Source organism: Pogoniulus pusillus, chromosome 20 (assembly GCF_015220805.1).
Source record: "Pogoniulus pusillus isolate bPogPus1 chromosome 20, bPogPus1.pri, whole genome shotgun sequence".
Classification (NCBI taxonomy): domain Eukaryota; kingdom Metazoa; phylum Chordata; class Aves; order Piciformes; family Lybiidae; genus Pogoniulus; species Pogoniulus pusillus.
Window position 1 is genome coordinate 17,066,052 of NC_087283.1, and position 16,700 is coordinate 17,082,751.

General features: G+C 37.2%; 1 protein-coding gene across 3 annotated transcripts in view; it reads left to right on the forward strand.

Annotated features, from left to right (window-relative positions):
* Window positions 1-16,700, forward strand: part of CHD9 (chromodomain helicase DNA binding protein 9) — an 86,880-nt gene that overhangs the window by 38,899 nt on the left and 31,281 nt on the right. For all 3 annotated transcript variants that reach the window (XM_064160372.1, XM_064160373.1, XM_064160374.1), the window contains 9 exons: window positions 6,172-6,283; window positions 8,641-8,787; window positions 10,140-10,208; window positions 10,295-10,350; window positions 11,381-11,498; window positions 12,010-12,096; window positions 12,548-12,685; window positions 14,831-14,952; window positions 16,088-16,331. In XM_064160372.1, coding sequence (XP_064016442.1) covers window positions 6,172-6,283; window positions 8,641-8,787; window positions 10,140-10,208; window positions 10,295-10,350; window positions 11,381-11,498; window positions 12,010-12,096; window positions 12,548-12,685; window positions 14,831-14,952; window positions 16,088-16,331 — 1,093 coding nt within the window. The remainder of the gene's footprint in view (window positions 1-6,171; window positions 6,284-8,640; window positions 8,788-10,139; window positions 10,209-10,294; window positions 10,351-11,380; window positions 11,499-12,009; window positions 12,097-12,547; window positions 12,686-14,830; window positions 14,953-16,087; window positions 16,332-16,700) is intronic.

The window sequence follows — 16,700 nt, forward strand, 5'->3', positions numbered from 1 at the left end:
TTCAATAACTAATAAGGGCTTCAGGAGCCTAAACAATTTTTTTCTTAAGAAGAAGATAATTCCTAGTCTGAGAACATCTGGGAAATTACTGTGTCAAAGCTCATGGATTGCTAGATGGTTTTTTATCTTAAAATGAAACAAACTCAGACAGAATTTTGGAAGAAAATGTTACCATGTTAAAATAACAGATTTAAAAGACAAGTGTTATTTTGGGCTAGATGGGGAAGGGAAGACCTCAGTTCTCTGCAAACTTTTGATCTTGTCTAGGAAATAAGGATTTTTAAGATGTGCCTAAAATGGGAAAATTACTTTTCTACTCAAGGAGTGAAACTTTTTAAAAAAGAAACAGTGGTATACATGACATTGCTTGCATTAAGTGGGAAAACAATCACATAAATGTAGGGGTTAGAAGGCACCTCTGGAGATTGTCATCCACCCTCTCTGTGAATGCAAATTTGCCTAGATCAGGTTGCACAGGAACACGTCCAGGCAGGTTTTGATAGTCTCCGTAGAAGGAGATTCAAAAACCTCTCTGGGCAGCCTGTTCCAGTGCTTTATCTCCTTCAAAGAAAAAAAACTTTCTCCCATCCTCATGACCTCCACTATTTAGATATTTATATGTACTGATAAGTTTCCCTCTCAGTCTTCTCTTTTACCTGCTTAAAAGTCCGGGGTCTCTCAGCTGTCCTTGTTCCAGTCCCCAAATCACTGTTGGGGCTCTCTGTTGGACTGTCCCAAGTAATCCCTTATCCCTCTTGAACTGAGGAGTCCAGAAGTGGACATATTCTCAAGCTGTGGCCTCACCAGGGCAGAGTAGAGCTGGGGAGAACCTTCCTTGACTTGCTTGCCACACTCTCTTTTTAATGCACTCCAGAGAAGAAAACCTGAAGACAGTTCCAAGTCTGCCTTTTTAGAAGGTGTTCAAATATGGTGCGTCCATCCTAGATCAGTATCCTTCCAGTTATTTTTTCTACCACAAATGCATTTAACTGGCAGTAACTGAAATAGGCTGATTCAGTTCAGATTCTTGAGAGTCAGTTTGGTGCTGGAGGTAGCATGGACTTTGGTGTTTCAGAAGAGCAGAAGTTACTAGTTTAGGTGACTCCTCTTTAATTTAGAGACCAATAAGGAGCAGAAATAGTAGAAGCTACTAAGAAATATATTGGGGTTTGGTTGTTTTTGGAGATGTGTCTGCAGGATGGTTCTCATCTGCTGGCACCAAATGTAGCCAGTCCAGTCTGAATGCAATTGTACCTTCATTAGTCTGGCACTCAAACAGCAAACTCTTCCTTAGACTGTGATTATAAACTTTGCTGGAATCTGAAAAGCGTCCTGTCTCTGTAGCGTATCCTGTGTAGCACATCCTGTACTGCTCGTGAGAAGCATATGTGGAGTTATAGTTGTCCCTCTGTGGCAGTTACATCCTCTGCATTGCTGATGTGGTAGAGCTGGAACACTGGTTGCTGAAGAGACTTAGTAGCCATGGGTAAGAAGAGAAAACAATAGGCGTGCTTTTGAATGTAATACAACATAGCTTGTACTGAAATAGACCAGCCCTCGGTCATCTAGGCTCAAGATCAGTTTTAACTACTGATTAAAGTTTTGAGAGGATAGGAGGATGATGATGGTGATTTTGAAGTTTTTCTTTTCTGTTTTTTCCCTGCTAACTAAAAATAATGGATATGCACTACTTACCAGAAATTGGTATGTATGAGGGCCTCATGTTAGCTGTTTACATGTCACTTAGTTATTCCTCTGAAATGTAGCAAAAAACAATGGCATGATTCTGTTCAATTTATCATTGCTAGTTATAAATTACTAGCAGTTAATTATTAGACAGGCTTTCTGAAGGTGGGGATTAAGGCTTTTAACTTTCTGACATGTTGAAATCAAACAAATGCCTGTTAATTTCATTCAAATGGTTTAGAACTGAGTTCAGTTAAGTTTCAGTGCCACAAGTGTTTGTGAAGATGTCTCAATTCTTCTATTACCAAGAACATTATCCATGTGTGACAGAAATCATTAGAAGAATGCATGTATATTATATTTAGCGTTGCCAAATTAATTACTCAATTTACTTATGTGTATATTACTGATCAAGTTAACTCCTTGTACATAACTTATTTCACATTTTTTCTGAAGACTGCAGAACCACTTTTTATATCTTGGCTACTTACCAAGTCACATTGATTTTTAGAAATCTATTTAAACCCTTCATATTTTTGCATAGAACTTGTTTCCACTTATTGTTTTTTTCTAACTGATTATAATTCTATTTCTCCCATTTAAGGTAATGCATATTTAAGCTAAAAAGTCTATGTCAGCCACTTGATATGAAAGACAGAAGAATTACGAATTTGTGAACATTCTGTTGTTCAAAAAAGTGGATTGGCATTTACGTTTTACAGCTCTCACTGTATTCCCACCTACTCAAACATAAAATTAAATATGGCCCTGATGAAAAGCAGCAGCTCTGCGTCGGTGATGTAAAGGACAGTTTCAGCAGACTACTTGCAGGAATTTTTTTTCTTTGTCTAATTTAAAGAAATACCCAAATCCTAATAATTCAGTTTACAAAAGTTTAAGGTAGGGTGGTAAGTCCTTAAGTTCAAAACTGTTTTCTGGTATCAGAAATGACTGTGTTGCTTCAAGTGCTAAAGGAACAATAGTGTTGTTGGTTTTTTTTATAGTTAACCCTTGGATTGTGTAGTAATGAATCCAGCAAGTTCCGTGTGATCCTGTTCACTACTCAAATGAGCAAGTGTCTCACTGCTGACAAGACAAAGCATTGTTGGACCCAAGATGCTGACAGAAAAGCTTTGTGTGATCACTTACTGATATAACACTGTTTAGATGGCTTGAAACCTTTGTAAACTCAGATAGCAAAGGGAGACGTGGAGAGGGGGAGTACAAAGGAATTGATTGACCTTTTAGGCTGGTTGTGTGTTAAGTTTAAATGTAGAGGGCTCAAAGTATGTTTCCATTTTGAATTATCTTATATTTTATGTAAGTCAGGCAGATGTTGACTAGGAGAACTGCACTGAAAGAGGTGGTCAGTGTATCTTTTTGTTCTTTTAGATCATAAGCTTCTTTTGTGGTGATTTGAAATGACACACGTACAAAATGCTGTCTTTCTGGGATGTTTTGTCGTGCACTGGGTTGTAAGTTCGGGGTGAAGTTTTCTCTGCTCCTAGATGATAGTTTTGGTGCATAAGTTGGGTCTAAGTGACGTCATCATAAGTTCCTATGGCAAAATAAATGAATCCAAGCATGGTCTTACCAAATAAATATCTGAAGACTTGATTGTTCTCTTGCATTATTACTCTAATATTGTATGAGCTCTAAATGGCTTCTGGTTCCAATAAAACTATAGGAGTGTTTTAAAAATCAGTGCACAACCCAAAAGTTAGTAGTTTCAAATACAGCCTCCTCATGGCCACTGTTTGGAAAGCTTTGAAAACTGTTTTGTATCATTTTAAAGCTGTTCAAACTGCTCGTAACTCTGCCATCACATTCTCTGCGCCAAGCAGGAGGAGAATGGAGTGGAATCTGGTTGGTTCTTAATTTATAGGGAAAAAATTGCAATGCTCCTCAGATAGTGGTTCCACCTGGCCTTGCTTCAAGTCTTTTGTGGATCTAAATAACATCAGAATTCTTGTGCTAAGGATCAGAAGTACTAACAGCTTGTAAGATGGCTTCTCTTTAAACTTTTCCGTGGGTATAAGTTTATCGATATCATCACTTGAGCCTGTGATTGTAGAAGGGAGTATGTGTTGAAGAAATGTACATTGATTGCAGTATTTTGTATGTAATAAGACACACACAAAATTTTAGAAGGCAAGAGAAAGTGAAATTCCAGTGAACTCTACAGATATTTTGTATTCTGTCTCTACACTGTGCTGCTTCCTTTTCATAGAAACAGAATAGGTTTTGTGCAGAGCAGTTTGTTTCAGAGTGTGAAAAGGAATTTTAGCCAAAGATCTTTACACTTCCATGCAGAAATTTATAAACTGGCAAGAGAACTTGCCCTCCCAGTGGAAAAATTTTCACAGAATTGATAAAGTTTACAAGCATCTGAAAACCGTTGTTTTCACATAGCAGATTTTTAAAGAAGTTTTTTGGCCAAAATATGAGCAGATTGCATTTTTGCTAATAGAAATGCATTCCTTAAGCACCATGCTGTCATTCAGCAGTTTTTGACAGTGAGAAGCATTGTGATTTTGGGCACTGGATCAGAGAGAAGTGAAACTGCGTCTATTCCTCTGATTGGCACAACATCCCTGTAGAGGAGGAAACATTCTGATCTGCAACACATAGAGAATGTGTCAAAATTTCAAGGATATTCTTGTAAAGAAGTACTGAATTAGGAAATGCAATATAAAGGATAAGACCCAGAAGCTGACAGAGAAATGGAATATTATGTGGAAGATGGCAGTGTCAGAGCAAGAGGTGAACACAAGGAGAGACTGAAGAGAATAAGAGTTAAAAATGCGCAAGGAAAGATGTAGCTAAAGCAGTCTAAAGAGTCATATTGGACAAATACCTGAGAATCTAAGTCTTTAAAAGATTTCTAATCAGGGATTGAAAAACAAGCAGGGCTAGAGGAGAATACCCAAGCTACTCTTGAAGATAGTTGGAAAACTAGAGAGTTCTTTGCTGAAATTACTTTTGTAATTGTGAAACATTTCCAAGTAATAATGAAACTAAGAACATCAAATGTAAAACAAGAACTTGAGGACCAGAATTTAGTTCTGAACGAACAGCTGTGAACAAGCAGGATTTGAGATGATGCTTACTGCAGCTTAATTTCAACATGCATTCACTAGTGCCATTGACTTAATACTAGAAGAAATATGAGCATGGGAAATGTTTGGGTTTGTTTGGGGTTTTTTAACCTTTCCACTGAACATATCTAGTGATTCAGTAATCAAAAACAGTGGAAATACTCATAGCTTGGTAAAAATATATGTGTAATCTTTTTTTGTGAGCCTTGATGCTCAAATAATCATTGTGTTTGGTAATTTAAGATTTAATTTGTGTGTGAAGTGTTAGTTTAGACATAGCAGGTGCTATTTCTCATACCTGAAGAGTAGCAGAGAGGAGCACATGATGTGCAGTTGTTTCCACCACTGCCTCCTCTCATCAGCAGCTTTTCAGGTGGCTAATCTGATGCTACTTTGATATGTATTGTCAATACTAAGATTGAATTCTTGTGTTTCATTTCTTCTGTGCATCAGCAGAGGAGACTTTCATGCTGGAACATTAACCTCATTTTCTAAGACACTGATCCGTCAATCAGGGACTATATAAGATATGTGTTGTAGGACAACTCTTTATCTGTGATTTTTATTGGATAGTGTGTCATAATTTTGCAATTATACTACTGAAGATATATTTAAAGAGGAGTATTGGCATATTTCAAACATGGAAAAATAAATATTTTGACACCCGTTAGTTAAAATCAAATCATATGAACTGGGATTGTGATTTTACATCATAACCTTTAAATCTGAACAAAGAAATAATTGGAGCTTTTTCATTAGAATTTTAACTGATTTATTTAGCACGGTGCTGGGTCTCAATATATTCTGAGAGGTTCTCAGATTTCTTATAAACTGTGAGGTTTTGAATATAGCTGCTCTTAATTAGTTTTTTAAAGGGTAAAAAGGATTCATGCAGTTCCTTTGCTTTTACCATTAAATCACGTAAACATACAAGTTTTGCATGTCAGACTCCTTTTAATGGCTTTAGATTGTTGCCCATAGCTAATTTTTAAAGTAAGAGAAGATGTATTTGCAGTGATAAATTGTTCATAATAAATTGCTTACTGTCGTTGCCTGTTAGGTGGTATTTATGCTGTGTCTAGTTTGTCATAGTCAATATAAATGTTAGATTTTTACATCTCACTCACACCTTAATAACTTAAGTGTGATACAGAGGAGTTCATGATCACAGAGTATCTGCTTGCCTGTAGGGCTTTCAGTATTAGGAAATACTGTCTACTCTGAAGTTGTAGCTTTCTGTGTGGAGAAATACGTTTTCTGACCATGGTGGTTTCTGAGTTTCACATTAAGAGCAACACAAGAATTGCTAGTGGCTGTGGTATTACTGTAATCTTGAAGTAGACTAATATATGACGTTCATTTAGATGTTGCTCTTTTTTCTTAACAGGAAGCTAATCATCACACTGGGGAAGAAGCAAAAAAGAAAAAACGAATCTTCAGATGAATTGTCAGATGCTAAGCAAACTCCACAGCGGCCATTGAAAGATGAAGATTCACAGGTAAGCAGTCAGTATTTTTCCTTTTTAATCTTTTATGTGTTGTTATTTCTGTATGTCTTTTCTACCACCCTCCAAAAAGTTAATCCTTTTGACACAGTGACTGTTACTGTCATACCTAAAACCCTAACATGATCAGCTACTTTTTCTAGTTTAAAATCGTGACATCCAAGAGTTTAGAATCCCTTTTTCTGTAATGGGACATCAATGCCCTAGTTACATTTGCTTCATTTCAGTGCACAAGTCCATAGATTTGAGAATATAAATGCTCATCTGTTTACGTGGTAGTTAAAATTTATCTTTACTTTGGCTGACTTTGTGAGGGAAAAACAAAGATAGCCTGATAGAAGGGACATTTATCAGTGAAATTTACTCTTTGAGAACATGTAAAAGGCTTATTTGAAAATTTACTGTTCTCAGCTTTGCTTCTGTGGAAATGGATAGAATCTTTTTCTTTGACTTGTTGGATCTCAAGGCAGCACTCATCAATGTGCTGATGGGTGCTAGCTGCTTGTGCAATACTTGGGAAGCAAGTGCTAGATCGAGAATTCAAGTGATGGTGCATTCCTTCGAGGAATATCTCCTCCCTTGCAGCTTACTTTCTGCAGTTTTTCCATGTGTTTCTTTGGAATTGCAGTAGCATAGCTAATTATTTACAGAGCTTATGCAAAAGAAAGTATGAACTATTTGTAAGAGATAATATCCTATTTCTGTGTATGTCAGAAACAGAATTGTAAATCTCTTGCTTCAGGACAAATTGGATTAAAAGAAAGGTTATATGTGGGAAATGCACAGGTTTCTATCCTGTCACAATTTCATCCACAGAGATGAAATCACTATTCAAAATAAGATGTTGTTGAATAAAAGTTAATTGCATTATTTGATGACAATGCCAGAAAACAGTTATGAGATGCTGCATTGACATTTAGTATTTCACAGATCTTAATTCTGGGGAGAAAAAAGCATCAGAAGCCATTTCCCAGAATGACTTCATTAACTTCAGTGATAGCTTGTCTTAGGTAAAAGTTACTTGGAAGGGAACATAAAATATTTATTAGGGTGTTTGTCTTGGTGTAGGAACTTCATTTAGTATACTGAAAAGGGTGAAAGCAACTTTGGTGGTTCTCAATTACTGTAATTTATTGATAGTATTCTATCTATTTGTAAAACAAAAAGTGTATTAAGGAAGACTTTTTGGGAGGGGTTTGGATATTTGTTTTTTAGCACTACAAGGATCACGTTGAGTTACACTGTGGATAGGGAGTCACATGATCCTGGAGCAAAGGGAACAGAGCATAGAGATAATAGTGTGACATGGGATAGAAAAACAATTGTACTGCAGGATGCTACAGTAGTGCCCCATCTATCTTTCAAGGAGTTTGGGAGAAATGTAAGATTAAAGACAGGAGGGGAGAAATGTAAGATTAAAGACAGGAGTTGCTTTACTGCATTAATTCATTCTCTTCTTAGTTTTAGAATATTTTCATGATTTGATTATTCTGTTACAAATAGCTGTCTGTTTCTAAGCTCTGCTGGGCAATCTGAGGTCTTTTTTCCCCCATTAATTTATTTTGTATGCTTAGTTTCACAGTGTCTTGCTTAAATACCTTGATTTATTTTTGGAGAAAATGTATGAAGCTACTTTATTTTGAATCTTGGAGCTTTTATTTTTGCCATGCTTCTTAGCTGATGGCAATACAGTTTGTTTCAAACAGCTGAGATTACATTGGAGAATGCAGATCTGTTAAGGTTTGTTAATCACTTCATACCTAAGAAAAGACATGGGGAGAATGCCTGAAAATGCCAGTTAATGCTTCATTAGGTTTTGAAAAATGCAACAAATACTTAATTAGTAAAACTTGAAGCTGGTTCCTAATCCTTCTTTCCCTAATTCATACATCAATTTCTACTGTTCATGCCAGGTGGCTTTAAAACAAATAAACAAAAGTGAGGGGGGGAACACACACAAACCCCAGCTCTGTTTCTGTAGGCAAACTATTTTTATCTACAATGTGATTTTTTTTTTTTAATGTCACTTTAATGTGTCTGCTTAAATCTGAGATTTCTTTTTATGTTAACACTTCATCCCGCACACACTGTTCCTGTGCTGCAGTATTACCATTACTTGATATTAGCTCCGCACAGAAGCCTGTTGTCACCACAGGATTTTGAGTTTTGTACTATTCATGACTACTCCTGACTGATACTACAGTGTATTGCAACCAGTAGAGGCATTCTATCACATACTGGTTTTCAATTTTAAATATGCCTGAAGTGCTGGTTAGAGTGTCCCAAACCTTGAAATTCACGTCAGAGAAAAGTATTTGGTAAAACCTTAGTGTTTGTTCTCTTGCACACAGAAGAGAAGATCAAATCGTCAAGTTAAAAGGAGAAAATATGCTGAAGAAGGAGAAGGAAAACAATCAGAAGAAGAAGCTAAAGTTTCTGCTAAAATCAAGAAGAATTCTGCTCCTTTACCTGCTGAACAGCCTTTACAGTTATTTGTGGTAAGTAAAAACTGTACTGTTCTATAGTGGGAACTTCCCATTTGTCTCAAGTAGTTCAGTGAATAAAGCTCTTGATTTGCCAGTCCTACATTATCGTTACTAAGTCATAGTTTGTTTAGTTGTCATCTTGCTGGGACCTTGAAAACTGAAAGGAATGGCTTATTACTGCTTGGTGGTTGCTTGTTTCTGTTTGAAGTATTCATTGACTTAAGTTAAAAATGAAGACTAACGGATAGGTGTATCATGAAGAATATGCTAGGCTGTGTAGGTGTATGAAAAGGCTGTATGCTGCTGTTATCATAACTCTAAGTATGGAATTCAGACTGTGAGGATCTGTCTTAACCAAGATTGTTACAAAGGGTACTTACTTATCCCCCTTTTCCCCACTTCAGATTTGCAATTCACTATTTCACTTGTACTGGCTCTGGTACTTAAGCTTACTGTTGAGCCATTTTAGGTGTGGCAGGATGGAAAGAAGTGTTAATGGAGGTATTTGTAGGAGTGACACGTTCTCAAGGAAGAAGATTGTAGTATTTGGACAAATTAGACAAGAGAAAAGGTGACTTTTTATTGGAATCAGACTTTAAAGTTTGACTCTTTGTTTCCAAACCACAGCTTAAGTCTTGGCAAAGCTAAGGCATCCATATCTGTGTCACACCTGGGCCCTGCTGGAACTCCCAGGCATGACCTTGTCTGCCTGATTCCACAGCATGTGTGCCATCTATAGTCAGACTAAATCTACTGAGTTTGTCGCATGCTGGTTCTGTTTTACTACCCTTTTTTAACCTGTCTATCAGAGTTCTTCTCCATTATCTGTATAATGAAATTCTGAGTATCCACTGCATCAACTGAACTCAATACAGCATTCACAGTGAGTCTGTGTCTGGAAAGTATCAGAATCACCATTGTTTGCACTATTAGTGTGTTTCACAGGTGAGCATTATTCCTGATGCTCTTTGGAAGTGCCAGACTTAGTGTACTGCCATTGGAATGGGCTGCCCAGGGAGGTGGTGGAGTCACCATCCCTGGAGGTGTTCAAGAAAAGTCTGGATGAGGCACTTAGTGCCATGGTCTAGTTGACTGGATAGGGCTGGGTGATAGGTTGCACTGGATGATCTTGGAGATCTCTTCCAACCTGGTTGATTCTATGATTGTATTTCAGCTTGTATTTCTGTTTAAACACAGTCTTGGATTTTAAGTGTCAGTCTCAGACTGTTAAAAAGAATGCTACAGGTAGAGGTCAGAGTTGTCATCATTATTGATCTTTTAACAAGCCACTTGTGTTTGAAAGTTTTATTGCCTGATAAGTTTAAAGAGGTGGCATTTACTGCATTGTTTTCCTGCTTCCATAGGAAAATCCAAGTGAAGAAGATGCAGCAATTGTAGACAAAATCTTATCCTCCAGGGTAACAAAAAAAGAAGTAAGTGATTTTTATGGGATAGTTGCTTATTTGGACAAGCAATTAGTATCTGTCACTTTACATTTCCCCTAAATTTCCTTTCCTAGATATCTGCTGGGATGACAGTAGAAACTGAAGAGTTTTTTGTAAAATACAAGAACTAGTAAGTATTAAAAAATGGTTGCATTGGAGGTGTTAACTGAAATTAACTACCGTGTTCTGTGCTGTAGTAACATATTGTTTGGAGATAATTCAGAACCAGGTTTTGTCAGCAGGACCTATATGGCTGAAGCCAGTTTTGATTTCATTAATTTAGATCAGAGCTATTTTGTCAACCTAGATAAGATTTACAGTGCCATACTCTTAGGAGAGCCTGATAAAAGAGTTGGCCTTAACTGTTTAAAAAGAAAAAAGATGGCTAATAATAGAAATTGTTTTACATCAGAAGCAGGAAATAAAAAGGGAGTCAAATGGAACTTTTTTCTGTGTTTTTCTGTTTCAAATTTCATACTTACATTCCTGTCACTACTCATGTCCTTGATGCTGAAAGTTTAAGCATATTTTTAGTTTCACACATGTGAGAAATTTTGTTAAATTCTCACAAATAAGTGCAATTTTTATTTCATTTTTTTCTGAGGCTCTGGATTCACATGTGTCTGGAGACCGTTTAGCTCTTGCTCTCTGAAAGGGTAAAGTCTGTCTCTTAACGTGGGAATGAGAAGTAGCCAGCAATAGCTCTTTTCTGTTTCTAACAGATGTTTAGAAGCTCAAAAAGCAATGAAAATATATTCAAGAGGGGGTGTATGGAAGAAATAATATGCACTTCTGTCAAACCCAAGTAGCTGCAGAAGGGCTCGCTTGGGGTGCAGTTAACGTGGTGTAGGTACTGGTACTCAAGCATCCTTCTTCCTTTGACTCTACTTCGTGCTTCTCTCTCAATCCAATCCGATTATAGTTTATTTTTGCCTTGGCCTCTGATTCTTCTCATTGATCTTTTATTGGACTCAGCTCTAATTCAGCAGTACCTGTGAAGTACATGAGGCCAGAATCCATGTATTAAATACTTTCTATGTCTGGATACGTTCTGATGGTCTGGAAGTGAAATTCTGGTTTACGAAATATATTAACTGTATATTAAAAAAGTTGGTAAGCTTTTGCTTTCACTTATGTTAATTCCAACTCTGTATTTTTAGCTCTTATCTCCACTGTGAGTGGGCCACAGAACAACAGCTTTTAAAGGATAAAAGAATCCAGCAGAAAATAAAACGATTCAAACTAAGGCAAGCACAAAGAGCTCACTTTTTTGCAGATGTGAGTATAAAATACACAATTAAAAAAGCTTTTTTTTTCCTTGTAAAATTGTGATTGATATGTTGCTTTTAAATACACCATCTGTAAAAACAGTAAAAAATCAGCCATTGTGGGTGGGTTTTTGATTTCAAGGCGTTCTCATTTTAAGAGGAAAGTCTTCTGAGGTCACTGAGCTAACCTGACTTAGAAGGTTTAGAATCAGGATTGTTTGAATAACTACTTAGAAGTGGTAAGAAGGGAAAAATTATGTTAGTATGGATAGTTTCTCTACTATAGGACTTTTCTCAAGACTGCACTTCATCCCTAAGTGACTCCATTTTCTATTCTCATGTCAGATCTTTCTTCAGTGGCAGTTGCCAAAAAAAGGAGGAGGCGGTTGGAATTTTAAGTTGCATGCAAAAGCTTCAGTAGTTTCCAACTGCTAAATTCATGTTGTGTATGATAAGACCAAGTATTAGCATATACAAGAGTTTTTTGTCATTCTACTGATTTTATTAATCTCGCACTGCAGATGGAAGAAGAACCTTTTAATCCCGACTATGTTGAAGTAGACCGGGTATTAGAAGTATCTCTTTGCGAAGATAAGGACACTGGTGAGGTAAATAGATCTTAGAGGAAGTTAAGATGATGTATCTCCAAGTGGTGTTTGAGGATTGTAATTTTAACAGGTGTCGGAGTAACACTTGAGTGGTGTAAAGCTTCAACAGTAATTTTTATGACATACTACAGTCTCCTGCTTTCCTGTGCTGGCTGTGTATTTCAAAATAGAAAACAGGTTTCAGTGGTTTATTTTTGATAGCATTAATAGGTCATAGTAGACCAAGATAAATGGGATTGAGATGTATTCCAGGGGTCTAGAACAAGTGCCAGAGTATAAGCAGCCAAGGGTAAGTAGGTACCTAACAAGACTCTAAACAGAACACTTGACAGACTAACAGAAATGTGCATGCTTCCAGCTCTGGTGTAAGCTCGCTATGCAGATAGTAAGGCATATTAACAGTCTGTATACTAAATTGAAAGCTGATAACATTCAGAATTTTCTTCTGCAGCCTGTTATTTACTATTTAGTAAAATGGTGTTCGTTGCCATATGAAGACAGTACGTGGGAGCTGAAAGAAGATGTAGATCAAGCAAAAATAGAAGAATTTGAACAATTGCAAGCTTCCAGGCCTGACTCAAGGAGATTGGTAAAATTATATCTAATTTACTTGTCTATCATGGTAAATTTTGATTTGGTTTTCCTAACTTTCAACTTTCATATGAATACATGAGGGTTATTGACGTTGTCTGTAAGGGATCTGTGTGCCCTGTTGTGCAGGAATAACAGTGTTTTCAGGCAGGCATGGATAGATGTTCTCATCTATTTCTTCACTCTGTTAAAAAATATTTTCTTTAGGGAAAAATAGGAAGTGCTATAACCTTCTGAGTCACACATTACCACTGGCTAGCACAGGATCTAAAAACCAATAAGAGGAGAAAAGATAACAAAAGTATAAACATCCTTCCATGGAGAGCAGAGTTAAGCCTGGCTTCGACACTGAATGAAAATGGCAGATGTGATCTGTCAAACAGATGCCGTAATTACTTCCTGCTTTTGTTTTTCTTGTTGTTATAAAAGGCTAGCTGAAAGGGAGAAAAGTATATGTAATAAGGAAATCTTTGAATTATCAATCTTGTGTCTGATAGAGAAGGATAAAACAAAATTGTTCTATTTTAAGCCCTCTGTGTCGTCGTCAGAGTAAAACGTGGCCTGCGTGGTGTAGCCCAACACTTCTAACTCACTTATTTTTGCATAACCAAATATGCACAGTGTTGTGGTTTGGATTTTATTTTAGTGGTTTTTCAATCTACAGATAATGAAAGTAGTCATGGTTAATGTCTTCATATTAGCTATAGTTAATATTTTTATTTTTTTTCCTAACTGTGGTTTTGGTTGATGGTTTGTTGGGTTTTTTTTTTCAATCCTTCATTTTTGACACATAGGAAGAAGGGCTTCTCTACCTCTGTTACCTTATTTGGCTATGACAGAGAAAGATGATTAAAGCACAACTGTACAACTGACAGTCATCTTAGCATTAGCAACAAGTATTTTTCTGTTTCAGGCCCCAGCAAGTACAGGAAAGTATTTGCTGACGGCAGCCCTGCGCGCAGGAGCGTGGCGGCTCTGGGTGTGGGGGAGTGGACAGATGGTGGTGTGTGGGTGAGGGGAGGAAGCCACAGCTGCTGGGGAGGGACGGTTACTGCTGCTCAGAGACCTGGTGTCAGGTGATGCTGACGTTGGCAACTGAGAGATATAAAATTCAAATCTTAAATTCAGAGCTGCCAGATAAGGCCACATGAGTCTAGAGTGAATGCAAGCTTTTCTAAATACTGAGAAAGGGGTGAGGAAGTGCAGCTGATCAGAAAATCTCTTACTAAAAGTACTATGCTTGAATGTGTGAGTTTGTTCACATTGGGACACAGAAGCTTTCCAAAGAGTATTTTCTGCTGGAATCCTGCTTCACATCAGTCCAAAACTTCATGATTTCTTTGCCTGCTAGGATAATGACCAGCCTTCGGAGACTTCAGGCTTGAGAGCTAGGGGATGTGTGTTTATATTTGTATAGGTAGCCCTTGGCTTTCTTTTAGCTTGCATCATGAAGATGATACACCTCGATACTGTTCTAGCCTGGTTGGTCATGCCCTCTGTAGTGTGATCCTGCCTATGCTGATCCTGTGTTTCACCTGATCCCTTGCTGAAAGCAATTCAGGAAACTAAACTGCTCACAAGTCTCTTTTGTTGTGTTGCTTTTTTTTATTTGCAGCCCTGGTGTTGGCATCACGATCTCAGTAACTGAGACTGAGCCATCAGCAGTGACCAGGAAGCAGTGCTGAAACAAAAGGGCAGGACTGCTGTAACTCAGTGTAGATCATTCAGATGGCTTGAGGAGGGATAGTATCAGTATGTAGAACTCAGTCTTTGGGTGTTTTGATTGTCTCTAACAGTCAGTTGGCTCTGGTTGTGGGACTGCTGTTTGTAGAGCTTCCACAGGGAATGAATTAGTGTTTCAGATTACCAGTGCCAAGATATAGGTGTACTTAGTTTTAGAGATAAGTTGCTTCATGTTATTAAAATAAAGTTTTAATTTAAAAATATTAATTTATATAGAGTAATAAATACAAATGTCAAGTTTCTGTGGACTAGTAATTAGCAAGCAAAGTTAACATTTTCACAGTTTTCAAGTTGAGTAATTACACTTTAAATCTAAAATATTTAGGAAATAGTGGGTTAAAATGTTTTGGTAAAATGAAACTTCTACCAACTTGCGCTTGTATTAATCTTTCTCTTAAAGGACCGACCACCTCCCAACTCCTGGAAGAAGATAGAACAGTCCAGGGAATATAAAAATGGCAATCAGCTCAGGGAATATCAACTGGAAGGACTTAACTGGCTTCTGTTCAACTGGTACAATAGGTATATGCATGGAATGTTTTTTAATGTAAAGTTTAAACCACATGGAATGAATCACTGTTACTGGCTATGAGTACAGTTTTAACTACACTTCTCTGCTTATAGCTAAAATAGTGTAACTGGAAAAAAAAATCTCTTCCTTGGAGTGTACAGGTATGCTTTTATGAACAAAAGTTTAAAAAAAACTCCAAGTCTCAAAGGAATGAAACTAACCAAAAATGAATTTTCAGTGGCTATGAGGAAATCAATCAAAAAGCAACTTCCAGTAGAGTGTAAGCTCTTAGAATTTTTGAAACAATTGGAAAACACTCATATCTTTAAAAACTATTTCTAGAAAGAATGTATGTATGCATAGGTTAATTTTTGTTCACTAACGCTATGATGTATTAATTGGAATATAATGACTTTTAAGACCTTTCCAAAGTAATGTGTTTTCTCTATATTTAAGTATGATTTCTGGGCAGGAGTCGTCCTGCTTGCTTTATTACCAAAATAACAGTTGGCTTTCCTTTATAGAAATCATGTCAGTGAGCATTCCATTTTGCCATATGATTTCATGATCTACAGAGCAAAATCTTGGGTTATTTCTCAGTCGGGAACTGAATAGATGTGTGAGCTTCTGTGCAGCCAGTGAATGGCTGGAACATATAGCTGAGGGTGAGCACACAGTGGGACTTCACGTAGTACTTTGCTTGTGCATCTGCCTCAGTTTTGGCAGCAGGAGGAGAAATTAGTGGTGCGCTCCTGTGAGCATAGCTGGCATACTTCCCATTTGTCATTAATGTCTATCAGTTTGATCAGGGTGAGTGTATATGTAGGAAATCTGATTAATTAGAATTCCTTTAAACAGAGCAGATGTTGTCCCAGAAGAGTATTTTTTGGCATATTGTTCTAGGAGAACTTCATGGAACATGCCATTCTTAGGTTTTGCTGGAGCTGAACATGATTGAAAGCTGTTTTGTGTACTGAGTTCATTCCTTCAGCATACATGGAGAACATTTGCAACCATCTTTTGAAGTGTCATTTTTTACTATTGTTTTGAACTGCTTTATCTGAACTTTACTGTTAAGTTGTTGTCCATTTAAGTACCAGCTTTAGTGTTTGTTCTTTGATGCTAATAAATATATTTTACTTTCAGACGAAATTGCATTTTAGCAGATGAAATGGGTCTTGGCAAAACCATTCAGTCAATTACATTCCTCTATGAAATCCTCCTGGCTGGCATAAGAGGGCCTTTTCTGATCATAGCTCCACTTTCCACTATAACCAACTGGGAAAGAGAATTTCGCACGTGGACTGACCTTAATGTTGTCGTGTATCATGGAAGCATGATCAGCAGGCAGATGATTCAGCAGTATGAAATGTACTTCAGGGACTCCCAGGTATTGTAATGTCTTTTGTATGCAACGACCAATCCAAAACCTGTTTCAGGTGCTAGTAATGAAAAGCATACTTCGCATTATCTGTACATATGTCTTAGAGTCATTTTATGTCCCATGGTGTGCTTTAAGCATATTACATATTGCGTCTTTGGTGTATGCCTACCGAATGAAAGTGGTTTGCAGCGAGATGTATGTTGTTGCAGCATGCTGAAGAATTTTGCAATTGAATAGAGCAGTGACGCAGATGCTTGTGTGAAGATCAAAGTATATGCAGATGGTTGCAGTTGGGTCCTGACTGAATAGCAGTGAGAACAAAAACACAGCCGATTATACTCTGTTACCTTTAGGTAGCTGTTAAATTAATTTTCC